The sequence below is a fragment of the Felis catus genome, chromosome C1, assembly GCF_018350175.1.
Source record: "Felis catus isolate Fca126 chromosome C1, F.catus_Fca126_mat1.0, whole genome shotgun sequence".
In the NCBI taxonomy this organism is placed as follows: Eukaryota; Metazoa; Chordata; class Mammalia; order Carnivora; family Felidae; genus Felis; species Felis catus.
In genome coordinates this window covers 185803164-185823359 of record NC_058375.1, presented here as the reverse complement: position 1 = coordinate 185823359, position 20196 = coordinate 185803164, and the positions used below count along the sequence as shown (strand labels likewise).

The window sequence follows — 20196 nt, the reverse complement described above, 5'->3', positions numbered from 1 at the left end:
ACACACAGTTTCAACCACTCACATGCATAATCCTAAAACCGGAGTTGGAAGTATAGATATATTATTAAAGGAGAGTCTGATGGCGTCTGTATCCAGAGACCAGGTATCTGGGATCTGGGAAGGCACATGCAGAAATATATCATTACCATGTTCAAGTACATCTAGAACCATATGGTCTAGTGCCGGGTTTCTCAGCCTCCATAATGCTTTATTGAGGGACTGAATAATTCTTTACTGTGAGGAGCTTCCATGTGTGTTGCAGGATGTTCAGCAGCATCTCTGGTCTCTGTGCGCTAGATGCCAGTATCATCAATTGTAAACAACCAAGAATGCCTCCAGAAATTGCCAAACATCCCTAGGGAGCAAAATCATCCCAGTGGAGAACCACCGGTCTAGGGAAACACTTACCGTCTTCAGGTGGATTACAATGATCTGAAAAGCCTTGGATACCACAAAAGAAAGCAAGGAGAAGATGAAATTGGTGATAGGTTGCTTTTTATTCCTGGCATGAGGACGAGCACGAAGTATTCAAAGGCCAGAATGTGTAATCAATCTAGCTTTAGCTTCAGAAATAGACAAAAGATCTACAGGATGAAGCCTGAAGCTCACCAGAGATTTCCAAAAGAAGAGAGAGGTGAATTAAATATGACGAGATAAAATAATTCATGCAACAGCAACAGGACTTAATTATGGGTGACTGCAGTCTATGAATGTGAATCAAAAAAGTGCCAAAGGCACATCGAGCAATGATGACTGAAATGATGCTCATCGTAAATGACTGGCTTATAAACCAGGGCTTGCTGGATGGAACGCATGGAATAGCTGCATCTGGTAGTGGCCTTAATCAATAGGCGAGTCCAGGTAAGCAGTTCAGAAGCGGCGAAACTGATGGTATCATTGGCCCATGGCACTGGGATGAGAGTGCTTTATAAATCATCTTGACATCAATCCAAGCAGTAGGAAAGCAAAACTGAGGTTTCAGGTCTCAGGTCTGGAAGGACGCGGCATGTGCAGAGATAAACTGAGCCGAGAGAAATGATAGGGAGGAGACAGAAGTGAAATGTGCTCTGCCCATAGGAAATAAATGCCAAAACTGTTATTGCGGAAATGCAAATTTAGACACAGAGAAGGCGTCAAAACAGTTAAGTAAATCAGCCCAGAAGGCACTTGGAATGGAAAAACGATTACAGCACAGAGCCCTCCCAAAGAAAACAGGAAACACGCTGCACAGGGAAGGGGGGGAGGGGAGGCGGGGCACAAAACCTTCCTCAAACAGACGATCTTCCATGCAAGTAGAAACTTGAAATGAGACATGGAGCCACAAACTCTCACACAAACACTCAGTAACCACATAACAGCTGCCTGATGCAGAGCAGAGTCTGTGAATATGTCTTTGAAATTATCAGTGGCAACAGCTGAATAAGACAGAAGCTGTGAAGGCTTCTTCTCTGTTAAGCGAGGCTTTTAGAAAATATCTAGGAGACCACGGGCTTCATGATTTCAGCAGCAGGGAAAGCGTTTTGAAGCTCCAAGCCACAGCTTGAATGTAGGGGTTGCTAAGAAAGTTATGTTTAATTACAAAGAAATCAGCACACATTTTCAGCAGGGAAACTGTCTTGCAAACCTGTGAGGTTAAGCTGCAAAGGAACATGTTAATGGCTGAAGCAGCCTATCCAAATAATTCAAACACCTTTCTGGAAAGCATTTGACACCATTCTTTGTAAAAACCCTAATCTGCCAAAATATATTCTGGCATTTACAAGGCAAGCTATTTTAACCACAATGAGAAAAAGAATCCTCCCCACCCCCCCTCACCAATTTTGAGATAGGCTATCGGGTTACAGTCAATATTCTGGCATGGCAGGAAGAACAAGGCTCATTTGAAATACGGTGTGCAGCTCTGATAAGGACATAAATATGGAGAAGGTGGAGCAGAGAGCAACCAAGTGATAAAGAGACTCAAAGGAGACATACTTTACATTAGCACGTATCTTGCAAAATCAGCAACTGCACAGCACTTGGTCAGCAAAGAAGGGGATTTATGAGAGAATTTCATTGAGATGTTGAGGGAAAATCTAAAGGGATTACAAATGATAATGCAACAGGGCTGCTTGATTTTGAATGTAAGACCAGGGTCTGCAAATTTAGGTGAATTTTAAAAATGTAAAAAAAAAAAAAAAAATCCTGTTTGTTCATTGGTGAGGGCTTGGGTTTTCTGAGGTGGGGAGGGGCCTTGAGCAGTGTTGGGAAAGAGGGCACAATGGAGCTGCTGTCAGAACAGTGGGAAGGATAAACAAAGAAGGAAATGAATCTTATAGCATCTTGGACATGGCAGGGTAGACTCATCCCATCCAAGACCAGAGAAATAGATATTTTCCTCTTTGGGTCTATCTCATGGTTTTATGTATGGATATTTTTCTTCTTGGATCAGCCTCATGGTGGGTTTTGTGTAATCCTACTCCATGAGGCAGAAAGCAGGTTGTTTCACCGCCATAGAGATTCTAGACCACATACATCAGGCTTCTCTGGCTTTTCTCTTCTCTTATTTCAAGCCCAACACATCTTTCAAGATTCAACCCAAATTCTATCCCCTCTTGTGAAGTCTTTGCTGGCTTCTTCGGTTGAAAGTGATTTCTTCCTATTCTGAACCCTTCTGGCATTCTCTTCTTCTCGTGACACCATTTATTGTGCGTTTACCTTGTACCTAGCATAAGTTATATCAAAGAAAAAAATGAAAGACTATGGCATTTTGAGTGGGGAAATAAAGTAGGAACAGATGAAAATTAGAGAACTGGGATCTAATTCTAGTTAAGATTTGAAATGGAAGAAATCAACTTTCTTAGAAAAGACAAAAAGGACTTTAAATGCTAATATAGGATTATGTTTAATGCTACATTATTTCATTATGTTTTCATTATGTAAGCATAGTCTATGATATATGAGTGTGTACACACGTGTACGTAAAAAAAAAATTTTTTTTAATTCTGGAGGGACAGATACCTGCTAATAAGTGTGACTTCCTCTAGGGAATGGAGTAACTGATAGGCACTCAAAAAAGACCTAATTTACTTGACCACATCCAATATGGAGTATGAGAAGGGAGAAAGGATGATTAAGGACTTGCATTTGCCTCTATTAGTGGATTATTTTTATTTTTGTAAATGCATGTTCCCCTGTGTATCTGCCAAGGTCTCAGAAGAAATAAACCACCCTAATTATTTTAACAGTGAGAATTTAACATAAAGAATTTTTAACCAGGTGTAGAAGAATTAAAAAAGCATAAAGAGAACACTGAATTATCACAGAGGTAATAACTGCACAAAGTACCCACCACCTCCATCTAGGGAATAAAGAGAGGCCAGGATTATTAGTAGTAGTATTTTTTGGATTATTACATTTTAGACGTTTGGAAGGGAGCTTGGCTGGTGCTGGTGCCTGAGGATCTTAGAGAATGAATTCAGGTCTCCGACAAGGGGTGTCAGCGAAGATTGGGAAAACTGCACAACTGAAATCATTGCCTCTGGGCGAGAGTCAGGGGGAAGGGCCATTGCTGGGTAACCCCCACGGGAACAGAAAGAACAGGAAGCAGCTAGTTCTTCCTCCTCCTTGCACCTTTGTCTCCTCTTTGGCGCCCCCTAATGGAGACAAATGGCAGAGCTTCCCTTTCAGTCCCAGGGAATTGTGTATAGCTTGTCGATGAACCTTATTCACAGTTTATCGAGTAAGTTGTATTGCGAACTCTACGATCCTTGTGGGTGAAATAAACAATTCAGCTCTATCATAATCCTAGGAGGCAGAAATAGCCTCAAAGAGGTTAGAAACATAACTAGTTTCCTTGGGGAGAAACATTGGTTCGGTAGAGAGTATGCATAGGTAGGAGCCAAGTTTTATTCTTTTTCTGGCTCTGCCACTAAGTAGGCAGTCTCATTCAAACCATGTAATCTCTTTTAAAATAGCAATATTACGAATTAATCCCTGTCTAGTGCTTATTATGTGTTGAGCACTAGGTGTTTTACATATAGTAACTAATTTAATCCTTACAACATTTCTATGAGGAATAAGGACTTGGGGTGCCTGGGTGGCTCTGTCGGTTAAGCATCTGACTTTGGCTCAGGTCATGATCTCACAGTCGGTGAGTTCGAGGTCCGTGACTTCAAGCACCACATTGGGCTCTGTGTTGACAGCTCAGAGCCTGGAGCCTGCTTCAGATTCTGTGCCTCCTTCTCTTTTTGCCCCTTCCCTGCTCATGCTCTGTCTCGCTCTCTCTCTCTCAAAAATAAATAAAGATTAAAAAAATTTTTTTCTTTACAGGAATAGGGACTTTAGTTAATTCACCCAAGGCCACAAAATAGTAAGGGGAAGACCAGCATATGAACCCAGCACTCTGATGTAGAGATTTTTCTCTCCACTAACAAGCTTTGCTGCCTCTCAAACATTTATATGAGGCTTATAACATGCCAGGCACCTTTCTAGGCCCTAAAAATATAGGGCCTCATCTACAGATTAGGAAAATGAAGCCTGAAGAGACTGTGACTCTCTGGCCTCCGTTTCCCTGTCTGTCAAATGAGGAGGTTGGACCAGCTGACACTGAAGGCTTTTTCTACAAGACACTAGGATCCTATTACAAAAAAGCTCAAGGGTCCTGACTAAAACATAACTACAAAGAAAGCCTGTCTCACATATTTAGGGACCCCTGATCTCACAGGACTGATAACAGCACAATCTTGTACTTCAGTACAAAAACTGCCAACTTGATATAGGTTACTATTCTCCATCATCTATTCTCCTGCTAGGAGCTAGGTAGGAAACAAAAGGAAGGGGATCAATAGCTTTTTAGGAAAAAATCATTTAGGATAATCTGTTTCTTGCTTTGGGCATGTGGCACTGTGGTCATTTCACATCTGACTATAGCCCTTAGTATTAAATTGGGGAGAGGATAGCACATATTTTTTTATTACTTTTTTTCTCCCATTTTTATATCCTGTTTGACTTTTAAATTTTCAGTCTACCACAGGCCTTTGAGATGGGTTAGTGTTTTCAAAACAGGAAGGCCCAGAGACCACGGATGCTTGAGAACTTGCCTGAGGACACCCACCTGGTAAGAACTGAGCTGGGATTTGAACTTGTTATGAGTTTTACCTATAGTGACAGTACTAGGACTGCCAAGGCTAAAACTGATCTTGTCTTAGAAATCCTAGTTTTTAAATAAAAACTCTCCTGTCAGCGTGTAACCTTGTAACTCTTGACAGGCCAGGGATAGGGACATTAATAAATTGCCAGCCCCTCAGTCAAATGACCCGACACTGCTGAGTTCCTGGAAGCATCACCAAAGCAAGTCACAGGCCAGCCATCCACCATGCTGATGGGGTACACAGGTATCCAACATCCCCAGGAACTTCACACCCCACTATAAGGCCTGATAGGTAAAATACGACAAAACCCCTAAGAGCCTCAGGAATGAAATGATTTTATAAGGACAGACACCCATTTTCTTTGAAATGTTCCTGTGAAAAAAAAAATTGTGCACCTGAGCTAAATCAAGCCTTTTTCACCAACATATGCCACTTTGGGCTTATGAAAAAGTCCCTAATAGCCTTTAGGACCCTACTCTGCTGGGAAATAGAGGGCTCACTGTAATAACAAGAGTCCTGCCTTAGAGGAAGATCTTGATTCTTCATCTGAATATCCATAGAGCCCAGGAAAGAGCCTGGATAAGGAAGCAAGTGAAGGGAGAGAACGAGCCTCCCCAAAGAATGGTCCTGGAGTGCACGTTCCACGGTGGCGCTCCATCAACAACTAAGCAGGAGGCTGGCACGCGGTTCCTGTTTCTCCTCTCCCCTCCCCAGATGGGCTAGAGGTCTTTTAGGAATTCCATACCCTCTTTGCAATGCAGCCACAGCTTGTGCCCAATGTCTCCCTGGAACCTGAAAATGAATTACTTTAATCCACTATCAAAGTTAACAACTAATTGAATCCAATATTGCTGAAGGGAAGTTGGAAGGCACTGGGGGTTTCTTAAATCAGGGCTCAGATTCCAGGTCCTCCACCGGCTGTGCAAATCTATGCAGGTATGTAGCCTCTTGAGCCTGGTGTCTTCATTTGACAAAGGTGAGTAATAATGCCCCTCTCATTGGCTGGCGTGTTAGTTTCCTATGGCTATTGTAACAAAGCACCACAAACTGGGTGGCTTAAAATAACAGGGACTTTTACTTTCGTAGTTCTGGAGGCTGGAAGTCCAAAATCAAGGTGTTAGCGGGGAGGGGTATGTTTCTTCTGAAGGCTCTAGGGAAGAATCTTTCCTTGTCCCTTCTGGCTTCTTATGGCTCAGACATATCTTGGTTTATGGCAGCATAACTCCAATCTCTGCCTCATCTTCTCACTGCCTTCTCTCTGCATCTTTATGTCCTCTCCTTTTCTTTGAAGGACATCAGTCATTAGATTTAGGCCAACCCTAATTCAGATGATCTCATCTTGATTCTTAACTAATTACATCTGCAAAGACCTTATTTCCAAATAGGGTCAAATTCTGAGGTTGCAAGTGGACATGAATTTGGGGACAGGGTACATGAAAAGTGCCTCACACAATACTTGCATGTTACAGGTCTTTCAGAAAGGAATGGTTCTTGGTTTTGATATTATTGCTGCCCCTGGAACCATTTTCTTCCTAGAGAATTTTAAAAAAGGTTTGACCTGGGAATGAAAGGGCAGACCTGAGGAGTGGTAGGGGAAGGGACAGCATAAAGGCCCAACAGAGAAAGTAGGAGGTTCAGAAAGAGGGAGGAGAAAGTGCTGAGGTGACAATTACTGTGTGGGCTTGCTGGGTTTCTGAGTGCCCCCAAGGCTGAGCCCAGGACAAGCTATCAATGTTGGTCAGGAAAACTGGACCTCAGCCGAGCACAGCCTGGCCATCTCCCAGTGTGGCTGAACTTTTATGAGGGAAAAGGAACAGAACAATCTGGGGAAAGAAACTCTCCACATCCCCACTTCTAGTGTACGTATTTCAGAACATTTCTTACAGGAGTGGAAGAAGAAGAGATTCTGGAAGCCACACTCCCATGGGCTGAGGCCTTCTCACTGAAAAGTAAGTGACTCTCTCTCAGAGCTGAGCATGGACAGAAACTCCTACAATTTCAGATGATTCCTCAGGTGATTTCAACCAAGTGTAGTGAAAATGTGAAATCAAAGGCAATGGAAAAGCTAGGTCCCTTCCTCCCCAAGGTCAGGATGACAGGCCCTAAAATTTACTCAACACAATTCTGAATACACTAAAATTTCATTCTGATATAAATTGTACACTGACAAGCACTGTAACTAATACTTTTGATATGTTTGACATATCTTTATGTCACCAGAGGAGATGGAAGAGCAAGAGGTGAGTCACAACTAAAAATTATTAAGTGTAAAGATTCCCTTGAAGACTAACTTCTTTTTCCCAGAGACCAGCCTAGTGGCTTCTCAGCCAAGTGTTCCTAACCTTCTCTCTATACCATGAATACTTTTGACAGTTTGGTAAAGTCCATGGGCCTCTACTCAGAATGTTTTAAACAAAACAAAGTAAAATAAAATGACATAAAATAAAATAACATAAAATGACATAAAATGACATAAAATAAAATAAAATAAAATAAAATAAAATAAAATAAAATAAAATAAAATAAAAACAAGTAAACTAATTTTCTCAATATTAAAATACCAACAACAAAAAACAACAAATTTGCTCTATGGTCCATATGTGCTTCTTTATTAATGTATTAAATAACAAGATCCAGCAGCAGGTCCTCTTGCTACTGGAATTTTGAAGTAATGAGGGATACAACCAATATTTCAAGATCTCTGCCACAACTATGTTGGGATCCACAGATACCTGTGATTTGTTACCTGCATTCATAATTAAAGAAAATGCTAAATTTCAGTTAGAGATTAGTGAAAGTAAACAGTTTTTCCCTCACCCAAGTTCACAGAATTCTATCCATAGAGATGGTGGCCCCCAAATTTAGAACCCCTGTTCTAAGCAAGCTTTTCAGAGGTACCCAATTTCTGGTGGGTAGCCTGAGCTACCCAGCTAGCCTGAGCTAGCCTGAGCACCAACTCAGTTATGTTGGCAAAGGAGGCCCCCTGCTGGCCAGAAGGCTCATGCTAGTCCTCGGAAAATTCATTTAATTGGCCGTGTTGGAAAACAATGGGTCAGGCAATTAATTCACTGACTCATATCAAGAAATGGAGCAGGAAAGCTACTTGTCAGCCAGGCTCTGGGGTATCTAATCAGTGCAGATTTAGAAGTTCCATTTGGCTTAATGGGGAAGTGCTGATGGTTTGTAGCTGTTGGTCATTAGTTGAAGAGGACGAGATGCCAGCCTGGCAGGCTGTTTGTAAGGGGGCTGCTTTGACCTGCTCCTGCTCAACAATAACAAAAACACTGCAGATTGCTTAAAGGTTAGATTTCCCAATGGGCTTGTCTAACCAAGATCTTTAGGACCTGCTTTCAGTACTTGGAGCATGGAGCCAAGTGGAAGGGAAGGAGAGCAGAAATGAATTTAGGACTTACTGTGCTGGAAACCAGGGTATGTACAAATATGCTATCACAATCAATTCCTAAAGCAACTCTGCGTGGAATTTTTAGATTATTTTGTTTGTGTGTTTGATTTTATATACGGATGTGAATGAAACTTGGAGAGGAAACTTGTCACTTGCCCATGGTCACTGAAGGAACTGCCGTGTGGGCTGGGGGGATGGGAGCCCATCTGATGCCCAGTCTCCACCACCAGAGGCAGGACAGTGAGATACCCACAGCACTACCCATTCAACTTGGCACAGAGTCCGGGACCCTGTTGTCTGGTTTGAATCCCAAGCTGTACCACCTACTAATGGTGTGAATTTAGACAAGTTAACGAATCATTCTGTGCCTCAGTCTCTTGATCTGTAAACTGAGGATCGTAACAGTACCTGTAGTAAGGGATGTTGCATTGATTACATGTAAAACCCACAGAACAGTGCCCAATATCTGTAGCAATCGCTAAATGAAAGGTACCATCACTCTCCGACAATACTGCCTCCTGAATACCAACACGGCAACACAGCAGCCAATAGCTTAAACCCGTGTTCTTCAACTGACGGCGAGTTTGTTCCCCTGGGGACACTTGGCAATTGCAAAGACGTGTTTGGTGGTCACAACTTGGAGCCAGAGATATTGTTAAATACCCTCCAATGAACAAGACGGCTCCTCCCACAACAAAGAAGTGTGTAGCCCAAGTGTCAGTAGGTCCGAGGTTAAGAAACTCTGCCCTCAACCGAACACAAATGAGGTAAAGAGTATTTTGCCAGATATGAGGAGGCACTAAGTTGAAATCAGAAGGCCCCATCCTAGTGGAGGAAGGCCAGACAATACACAAATAAATAAACAAGAAACTACTGGATGACAGTAAATGCTGTGAGAAAAATAAAGCAGGAACAGAGCAAGATTGGGTCGGGCTGCTTCAGACTGGACGAGCAGAAAGTCTTCCTAGAAGAGGTGACATTTAAACTGGAACCTTCTGTCATTGAAGATCTGAGCAAAGAGCACGGAGCTGGCAAAGGGACAGGTTTTGCAGAGATACCACAGTAGGGACAACCTGGATGTGCCTCAGGAGCAGAATAGGAAGCTAGTGCTGAGGAAGGAGGTAGAAAGGCAAGTGAAATTCCAATCAGGCCACACAGAATGGCTTCTTTTGGACAATGCTGCCTCGTGGTGTACTCCCTAGGAAAAAATCTTGCCTCAAAGCACCTGATGGTAACTAAAATACATGATTTGGTATGTGGTGTAAATTTTAAGTTGGTCTTTTTCCTTCTTTAGGGAGCAATAAGAGGGAGCCTCTTTCCTAGCAGTAAATTAGTTAACAATAAATTAGCCAATTATTGGAATTGCTGTTTCTGTTTGAGATCAACCGTATTTTGCTCCATCAGAGCTTTTGCCCTGAGTAGGATGCTGTATTGCAATGCACATTCTGAGGAGGGATAAAGCCAGGATAGGGGGCGGGGAGGGGGGCAGACAGGGTGCTCCGCTAAACCCATGCAGCTTTGCCCATATCTCCTCTGCACTCACAGTCAGAGGCTAAGGAAAGTCTCACCAAAGGATCTGATTAGGTACTTTTTCCACCGTTCCTGATGGATTTCTTCACATGAAGGCAAAAAGTATCACAGGATACTTTAACTACTACTCATACAAAATTGAACCAGAGTTGTAATTTATTAAGCAAGTGTATGAGGCAAATTTTGATAGAATGTCCAACAGACTGATTTGGTTTATAAAATGGAGGGGAGGACAGTCAAGAGGAGGTTTCTATTTTTGAATATGGGATAAACTATATCCAGAGTCCTCCAGGCAGGAATGTGTATGGTGTAAACAACAGGAAGTGAGCCCTCAAAGGTCTGGATATATTATCTGGAGCATCCTTAAGCCACTCTGGAATCAAAATTTTCTCTGGGTGCTCTATTACATCAAGGTTTTAAAAACTAGTTGGGCAATGTTTAGGACTACTACCAGACCCCAGCTAGAAAGCATGTGGGGTCTCTAAAAGCTCGTTCTCAGTCAGCAAATCTGGCAAGGCGAACCTGTCAGCCATCTACCAGAGACCACACTCACGATTCAAATAACCTAATTAGAGCAAATTGCTAGTTGCGTCTTCCTCTTCCTTTAGTCTTAGAACCCCTAGTTTTTTTTTGTTTTTTTTTTTTTTAATTTTTTTTTTATTTTTGGGACAGAGAGAGACAGAGCATGAACGGGGGAGGGGCAGAGAGAGAGGGAGACACAGAATCGGAAACAGGCTCCAGGCTCCGAGCCATCAGCCCAGAGCCTGATGCGGGGCTCCAACTCACGGACCGCAAGATCGTGACCTGGCTGAAGTCGGACGCTTAACCGACTGCGCCACCCAGGCGCCCCTTAGAACCCCTAGTTTTATTTGGGGCAATTAAATGTACCCAGCTAAAACACTGTATTTCCCAGACCTAACAAAATTGTGTATGGTCGTATGACTAATTCCCAGCTAACGAAATTAAGTGGAAGGGTTTTGTATGATCTCTGGGAAAGCATCTTAAAAGACAACTGGTGTATATCTTTGCTTATTCTTTCCTTCCCCCCATTCTGCCACTGGAATGTGGATTTAGTGGCTGGAGCTCCACTAGCCATTTTGTACTATGAGGACAAGGGTCATACTCTCAGGAAGGCAATGCTGACTGGAAGAAGCGTGGACGCCCAAAGAGCGTCTCTGTGGAGACTCCCAACTCTGTGGAGACGCCCAACTCTATGGAGTTGGCATACCAGTCCAAAGAATCCTATATCTGGACTTTGTGTGTAAGAAAAATCAACTACTTCTATATTATTTAAGTCATGATCTTAAAAGTTTATTTCACGCAGTCAGAACTAATCCTAAATGATACATCAATATTTGCATAATCTACTCGAGATTGAATGACCAAGATTAAATACTCTCATAAGGTCTTATTTTATCTAAGTTTCTTAAAATTATTATTTTGAAGCAATAAACAACTTATCGGGGTGCCCAGGTGGCTCAGTTGGTTAAGCATCCGACTCTCGATTTCAGCTCAGCTGGTGATCTCAGGATGCGTGAGATGGAGCCCCGCGTTGTATGGCTTTGCAGTCATAGCATGGAGCCTGCTTGGGATTCTCTCTCCACCCCTCCCCTGCTCAAGCTCTCGCTCTTTCAAAATAAATAAATAAACTTGGGGCTTCTGGGTGGCTTATTTGGTTAAGTGTCTGACTTTGGCTCAAGTCACGATTTCGCTGTTGGTGAGTTCCAGCCCTGTATGGGGTTCTGTGCTGACCACTCAGAGCCTGGATCCTGCTTCCAATTCTGTGTCTTCCTCTCTCTCTGCCCCTTCCCCACTCATGCTGTCTCTCTCTCTCTCAAAAATAAATAAACATTAAAAAAAAGATAAATAAACTTTAAAAAATAAACAATATATAATAAAGGTTGACACTATATAAAGTCTTAGCCAATCAATTTTGAGTTTGTTTGATGCCCCCATTAATCTAAAAGGTTTTGTTCTTTTTAATTCACTTATTTATTTTTGAGGGAGATTGAGAGCACAAGTGGTGGAGGAGCAAAGAGAGAGAGAGGCAGACACAGAATCCAGAGCAGGCTCCAGGCTCTGATCTGTCAGCACAGAGCCCGTCATGGGGCTTGAGCTCCCAAACCATGAGATCATGACCTGAGTCGAAGTCAGATGCTCAACGAACTGAGTCAGACAGATGCCCTGCATCAAAGGGGTGTTTTATTCTTTTTTTTTTTTTCAGTATATGAAATTTATTGTCAAATTGGTTTCCATACAACACCCAGTGCTCATCCCAAAAGGTGCCCTCCTCAATACCCATCACACACCCTCCCCTCCCTCCCACCCCCCATCAACCCTCAGTTTGTTCTCAGTTTTTAAGAGTCTCTTATGCTTTGGCTCTCTCCCACTCTAACCTCTTTTTTTTTTTTTTCCTTTCCCTCCTCCATGGGTTTCTGTTAAGTTTCTCAGGATCCACATAAGAGTGAAACCATATGGTATCTGTCTTTCTCTATATGGCTTATTTCACTTAGCATCACACTCTCCAGTTCCATCCACGTTGCTACAAAGGGCCATATTTCATTCTTTCTCATTGCCACGTAGTACTCCATTGTGTATATAAACCACAATTTCTTTACCCATTCATCAGTTGATGGACATTTAGGCTCTTTCCATCATTTGGCTATTGTTGAGAGTGCTGCTATAAACATTGGGGTACAAGTGCCCCTATGCATCAGGACTCCTGTATCCCTTGGGTAAATTCCTAGCAGTGCTATTTCTGGGTCATAGGGTAGGTCTATTTTTAATTTTCTGAGGAACCTCCACCCTGTTTTCCAGAGTGGCTGCACCAATTTGCATTCCCACCAACAGTGCAAGAGGGTTCCCGTTTCTCCACATCCTCACCAGAATCTATAGTCTCCTGATTTGTTCATTTGGGCCACTCTGACTGGCGTGAAGTGATATCTGAGTGTGGTTTTGATTTGTATTTCCCTGATAAGGAGCGACGTTGAGCATCTTTTCATGTGCCTGTTGGCCATCCGGATGTCTTCTTTAGAGAAGTGTCTATTCATGTTTTCTGCCCATTTCTTCACTGGGTTGTTTTTTGGGTGTGGAGTTTGGTGAGCTCTTTATAGATTTTGGATACTAGCCCTCAAAGGGGTGTTTTAATGAACCTTGGTAGATCTCATCAAATGAAGAAAATGGAATTCAGGTGTTCTATGGCCTTTTTCATTTAACACTGGTTTAAGATCTGCAATCATTGGTATATAGAAATAGAGACCTTCACCTTCAGGCTCCTATAGAAGAGTAGTAAATAATTCTCAACTAATAATAAGTCACCAGAAGATCTGGGAAGTTCCTTTTTCTCCTGAGCTTCCTGATCTTTCTGATGCAATAGTATGAGTTAATTGGCTCTACAATAGCCATTCTTAGAATTAAAACAAGAGAGATAGTTACCTGCAACATGTGCTAACTATTGTTACAGCTTACCCAATGCTTCTCAATCTTCCAGCCACATGATAAAATTGTACTTGGGGGACCTTTATAGTTGAGAAGGGTCATGTTCTGGCCAATAAACTGTATCACTTCCAGGTTTAGTATTTAATTGCTCATGTGAGATCCTTCAGAGTTAGTGTCTCATTTACCATCATATCAGGTAGAGGCTGACCATCAGCTGAGTCCAGGAGGGCAGGTGATACCACTGCGGAGCACAGCCCCCAAGTATCTCTTACTGGACACGTAGTGTGAACAAAAAATATACCTTTTGTTTGTTTGTTTGTTTGTTTGAATCCACTGAGATTTAGAGATTGATTGTTACTGCATAATCTATATTATCCTAAATGATATACTACACCATCCAGAAAAAAACCTTTTGAGGATGGGGGTAATCACAGCAGAACTCAGTGATAAAATCTGTGGTTCCAGCAATCAGAGAAGAGATTTAGGTAAGTTCCCTCTGATTTGACTGATGCACTTAACCCTTTTAACATCAACAAATTCTGTCTATTAAACTTTTTATTGAGCAGTTTCCTACAACATATCCATCTACGAAAAATCTGCCAGTAAGCAAAGCCATCTTCCCATTGCTCAGTGACTTCAGACCCTATCAAATTTACTGCCCATCCTGGCATTTAGATTCCATACACAATTAGCGCCACCGTGTGGTATTTAGAATAAATGACATTTATTATAGGACTGTAAAAGCAAGTTCACCTATCAAATTATACCATTTACCCATTGAGAAGGGGATTATACATAATAAAAGAAACTACATACACCTTGCTAGGGCATCAAATCAAAAGCAGGAGGGAAAATGTTCCTGTCATGTGAGCATGGAAACTCAGTAGTAGTGAGACTTGCTCATTGATTTATTCATTCAACTAATATTTCCTGAGGTCTGCCATGTACTGGATATTGTTCTGGGCCCAGGAAATACAGCAATGAACAAGATAGACAAAGTCCTTGCCTTAGTTGGAAAGACAGACAATGGAATAAATCAACAAAGTAATATATACTACAATGGCAGATATGATAAGTCCTATAAACCAAAATAAATCTGGGCCAGGGCATAGAGAGTGAAAGGGAAGGAATTATTTTAAATGTTGACAGAAATAAAAGAAAACAGTCTACATTTAGCTGCCCCAAAATTACTTTAGATAAATGATCCAAATTTGCAAATATATATAAATATGAGCATTCTCTTGCAGATATTCAATGTTTCAAGATACCCAAAGCTTGGTTTCTAAACATTATCCTGTTTTGGTCCATTCAGGTTGCTGTATTAAAAATACCATAGACTGGGTGGCTTAGACAACAAACATTTATTTCTCATAGTTGGAGAGTGGGAGGTCCAAGATCAAAGTGACAGCAGATTCAGTGTCGGTGAGAATCCCCTTCCTGGACTGTAAATGGCCATCTTATCACTGTGACCTCACATGGCAAAGGAGCTAGGGAGCTTTCTGGGGTCTCTTTTTTGAGTGCATTAATCCACTCATGAGGTCTCTTCCCCCATTACTGAATCCCTCCCAAAGGCTTCATCTCCTAATGACATGATATTGAGGGTTGGGATTTTAACATATGAATTTGAGAGGGACACATTCAATCTATAGCAATCATTCTGAAAAGAAATCATGATTCTTTGAGGTAACATTGATTTTTTTCAAGTCTGAGGCAGGATATGAAGATCCTGGGACATTTTGTTATGCTAAAAAATGCAGAAGCATTCAAAAACTAAAAACAGGGTGATGATAGTCTTTAACCTGTCACAGTAAACAAATTATAGGGGCTCCCATTAGCCAAAATGGGGACTAGTTAAGCATCAAGAGAACATTAACTATAATTGATATTACATTGGATGATTAAAAATCATGAGTTTGCAGTGATTTATTTCTTTGAAGGGAAGGGGCTCTGTTTTATAGAGTGCCAATAGAAGGTATTATGGAATTACAGAATCATTATTTTGCAAACTGTAATAGAAATTCATGCAAGGATCATCTTGTATATTAATTTCCTCTTGCCAACATAACAAATTACTACAATCTTAGTGGCTTAAAACAACACAGATTTATTATTTTATAGTTCTGGAGGTCAGAAGTCTAAAATGGGTCAGCATGGCTGTTTTCATTCTGCAGACTCTAGGGCAAATCTGTTTCTTGCCGTTTCTAGTTTCTAGATGCTGTCTACATTCCTTGGCTCTCACGGCCTCGCATCACTCCCACCTCTGCTTCCATTATTGCATCTCCTTCTCTCTGACTCTAACCTACCTACTTCCCTTTTATAAGGACCCCTGTGATAACATCAGGCTCACCCAGAGAATCCAGGATACTCTCGCCATCACAAGATCATTAACAGTATCTGCAAACTATCATTTTGCCATGTAAGGTAACATATTCACAGATTCCAGACATTAGGATATAAACATCTCTGGAGACTTATACAGCCTACCACACATATATATGTGTGTATATATGTGTATATATGTGTGTAAATATATGTGTATGTGCATATATATGTGTATATACATACACATATATATACACACAAACACATATATATATACATACATATATATATATATGATATGAAGTACACAGATCACTTGTAGGATATTCTTGCCAAAAATATTTAACTTGAATCTAATCAAACCTTTAGCCCTAAGTTCCAGCCAGCTTGCAGAAATGACACCATAATAAAATAACAACACATATTCCATATATGGGACATGCTATGTGTTTACTACCCTAGACTCCTCAAAATTACAATGTCATAAAAATGAATGAAGGATATTCTAAAAGTTTTTTTAGTTTGAAAAAAAATGTTTTTTTAATCTTTATTTATTTTTGAAAGAGAGACAGAGTGTGAGCAGGGGAGGAGCTGAGGGGAGGGAGACACAGAATCAGAAGTAGGCTTCAGGCCCTGAGCTGTCGGCACAGAACCCGACAGACCCGACGCAGGGCTCGAACTCACAGACCGTGAGATCATGACCTGAGCCAAAGTTGGACGCTTAACTGACTGAGCCACCCAGGTGCTCCTCTCCTTTAAAAGTTTTAAAATAACTTAAGAAACATGATAAATATATGCAATGTATAAACCTTGATTGGATCTTGGCTTAAAGTTATTTTAAAGACAATTGGTGGAACTTTAAACTTGGCTTAAATATTAGATGATATTGTGGAATTATTGCTAATGTTCTGATATTTATGTAGGATAATGTCCTTTTTTTTTGGAAATGAATGTTGAAATATTTAGGAGTGAAATATACACTGCCTGAAACTTACTTTCAAATGATTTAGATAAAAACTGTATATGTAGAGAGGTGGGAGAAAGAGCAAACATTATGGCAAAATGTTAATGTTTTTTGACTCTAAGGAGAGAGTATGTAGTTGTATCTTGTACCTGTGACAGTTATTTTTATGAGTCAATTTTGCTAGGTCATTACACTCAGATATTTGGCCAGACATTATTCTAGATGTTTCTATAAAGGCATCTTTAGATGAGATTAACATTTAAATCAGGAGATTTGAGTAAAGCAGATTTTCTTGCATACTGTGGGTGGGCCTCATTTAATCAGTTGAAGGCTTTCACGGAAGAAGACGGATACCACTCCCCTGCAAGAATGAATTCTGTCAGCACACCACTTTTGTCTTGAACTGCAGCATCAACTCTTCCCTAGGTCTTCTGTCTGCTTGCTTATCTTGCAGATTTTGAACTTGCCAGCCTCCACAATCACATGAGCCAATTCCTTAAAATCTCTCCCTCCATCTCTCCCTCTCTCTCTAGCACATGTATACCAGGAAATATTTTATTATATATCATATATAGAGCATTATATAATATATATAGCACACACATAATAGGATATATATATTACATACTAGTGTGTATATATATATATATACACACACACTGTGTATATATATATAGTATATATATATACACTGTATATATATACTGTATATATATTGCGTGTGTGTGTGTGTGTGTGTGTGTATACATATATATATACATACAGTAAAACCTTGGTTTGTAAGCATAATTCGTTCCAGAAACATGCTTGAAATCACAAGCACTTATATATCAAAGTGAACTTCTCATAAGAAATGGAAACTCAGATGATTCATTCCACAACCCAAAATATTCACATACAGATTATTACAATACTGTAATATAATATAAAATAGTAAAGAAAATACAAAATATAAGAAAAACAAACAAATTAACTGCACTTACCTTTGAAAACCTTTGTGGCTGGTGTGAGAGAGAAAAGAGAGAGGAGGGTTACTGTGCAGGACGACTTCCACTATTGCTAATGGAATCACTGCTATCTATTGGCTCAATGGAATCTTTTTTCTGCATGGGGCCATTATATTCGCTTGCACAGATGTTGACTACAGTACTTACTAATAAACTCTTGTAATATACTGTATTTAATGTAACTGGCAATAAGACAGCAGAGGAAAGGGTCTATATCTCTAGACAGCCTGACCTAGAATGAAGCAAAGCATTCCTAAGCTTACTCTTGCATGGAAAAAGAGAGGACTCTCCATATGTGCTTTGAAGTGACAAAAATTACACTGGTGCCAGTTGTGGGCACCTTCCAACGTTGTGAAAAATCATTAATTTCTGCCAAACACCATACCCTGAGACTGAGCATCCAAGCATAGGAGACGATCACCCACAATCCCGCAGAGAGAGAGAGAGAGAGAGATAACCATTGGCCCAGTTGTGATCATGTGACATTGGACGTCACATACTTGTAATTCAAGTCATTGCTCATTTATCAAGTTAAAATTTACTATAAATGCTTGTTCATCTTTATTTTTAATGTTTATTTATTTTTGAGAGACAGAGAGAGCATGAGTGGGGGAGGGGCAGGGAGAGAGGGAGACACAGGCTTGGAGAGGCTCAGAGCTGTCAGTACAGATCCCGATGCAGGGCTCAAACTCAAGAATGGTGAGATCATGACCTGAGCCAAAGTCAGATGCTTCACCGACTGAGCCACCTAGGTGCCCCAGAAATATGTGTTCCTCTTGTGGAACACTCGCAGAACAAGTTACTTGCAATCCAAGGTTTTACTGTATATGTATCTTCCCTGGCTATCTAATTTATACAGTTAGCTTGCTTAATTTCTAGCCTCTCAAAAAGCAAAAAAATGATTAAAAGCAGCAGGATGGGGGACAGCAGGAGGAGATTTAAATAACCCAACTGTGCATAAGAAAATGGCTTCGAAAGGGAAAAAAAAAATATATGAATTGCACTGCATAGGGACATGTCATTTTTCTGTTATGGATAATTGAAGGCAGATTCAAAATTGTAAAGGAAGTGATGATAAATTAATAACAGACTTTAAAAATAAACTTCAGGAAACTTTTAAACAGAGTAGACAGAGTACACCCACCACCTGAAAGAAAGGAACTTTGTTCTCTTAGCATGACTGGGCTCACACCTAAAATAGGGGATTTAATCAGAAAAAGTACAATGAAATGGAAATTTGCCAATTTGGAGAGTTCTAACATGTAGCTGAACATTTGCAAAGAGCTTTAAATGGTAAACTAGCTAGAAATCAAACCAAACTTATGTCCCTTTAGATAAAATAACTGGCTCCCAATTTAATACCTTGGCAATTGTAAATAATGCTGCAATGAACATGTTTTAACTTTTCTAGAATTTCACAGAAATATAATTATACAGTAAGTCCTCTCTTGTATCTGGCTTCCTTCACTCGATTGTCTATCCATCAATCTACTGAACATTTGGGGGTCTTTCCAGTTTGGAGTCATTAAGAAAAAAGCTGTTATGAACATTCAACACTTTGTGTTAGATGTATGTTTTCACATCTCTTGGATAAGTACCTAGGAATAAAACTGCTGGATCCTATGGTAAGCACATGTTTGACTTTATAAGAAACTGCCAAAATACCTTCCAAATGGCCGTACCATTTTGAGTACTGACAATGTTAGAGAGTTCCAGCTGCTTCAGATCTTCATCAATATTTGGTACTGGCAGTTTTTGTTATTGAAGCCATTTGGTGGGTTTGTAGTGGTATCTCCGTGTGGTTTTCTTTTCCTATGGACTAAGGATGTAGCGCATCCTTCTATGTGTTTATTAGCAATTTTAATGTCTTTCATGGAACATCCATTGACATTTTTTTTTTTTTTTAATTTCCTTAAAGCCTTTATTAGGTGAGCTCTCTCTTGCAGTTTAGATAACTGGAGAGAGCCTTCCTGGTGATTCCCCGTGGTCATACAGCATGTTTGCTTTTAGTGGGTTTCTATCAGAGGCCAGGACAGATTTTAACCGGAGGTTGTTGGAAGAAGGCCTCTTTCTTGCTCCATGAGGATGTTCTGACCCCAGGAATAACCTGGCACATCAGCCCTGAAGGTGGGCCCTTTGCCTTTTGTGCAGCCTTGAAGCCAGCAGGGAGTTCCAGTGGATACCTGGAAGCCTCAGGGGCTTGGAATTAGGCTGGAGCTTTTCCCTGCTCAATATTTAGCTCATTATGGACCTATAAGCATTATGTATATATTCCAAGTATAGGTCTTTTGTCGAATATATTTATCCCAAATATAGCATAAGTTTTAATGTTAATATATTCCAATTATTTTTTTCTTCATGATTCATGCTTTGTGTGTCTTAAGAAATCTTTGTCTATCA

At 40.6% G+C, this 20196-nt stretch overlaps 1 protein-coding gene across 4 annotated transcripts in view; it reads right to left on the bottom strand.

The window, feature by feature from the left end:
- Positions 1-478: 478 nt before the first annotated feature.
- MAIP1 (matrix AAA peptidase interacting protein 1) overlaps positions 479-20196 on the bottom strand; it is a 37927-nt gene continuing 18209 nt past the window's right edge. For 2 of the 4 annotated variants that reach the window (XM_045034249.1, XR_006583469.1), the window contains exons 5-6: positions 17773-17790; positions 479-1021 (exon numbers count right to left, since the gene is read on the bottom strand). In XM_045034249.1, the coding sequence (XP_044890184.1) occupies positions 979-1021; positions 17773-17790 (61 nt within the window). In that variant the 3' untranslated portion in view covers positions 479-978. Of the gene's footprint in view, positions 1022-16880; positions 17151-17772; positions 17791-20196 lie in introns of those variants that run through there. The other 2 variants (XM_045034248.1, XR_006583468.1) reach the window with 1 other exon arrangement.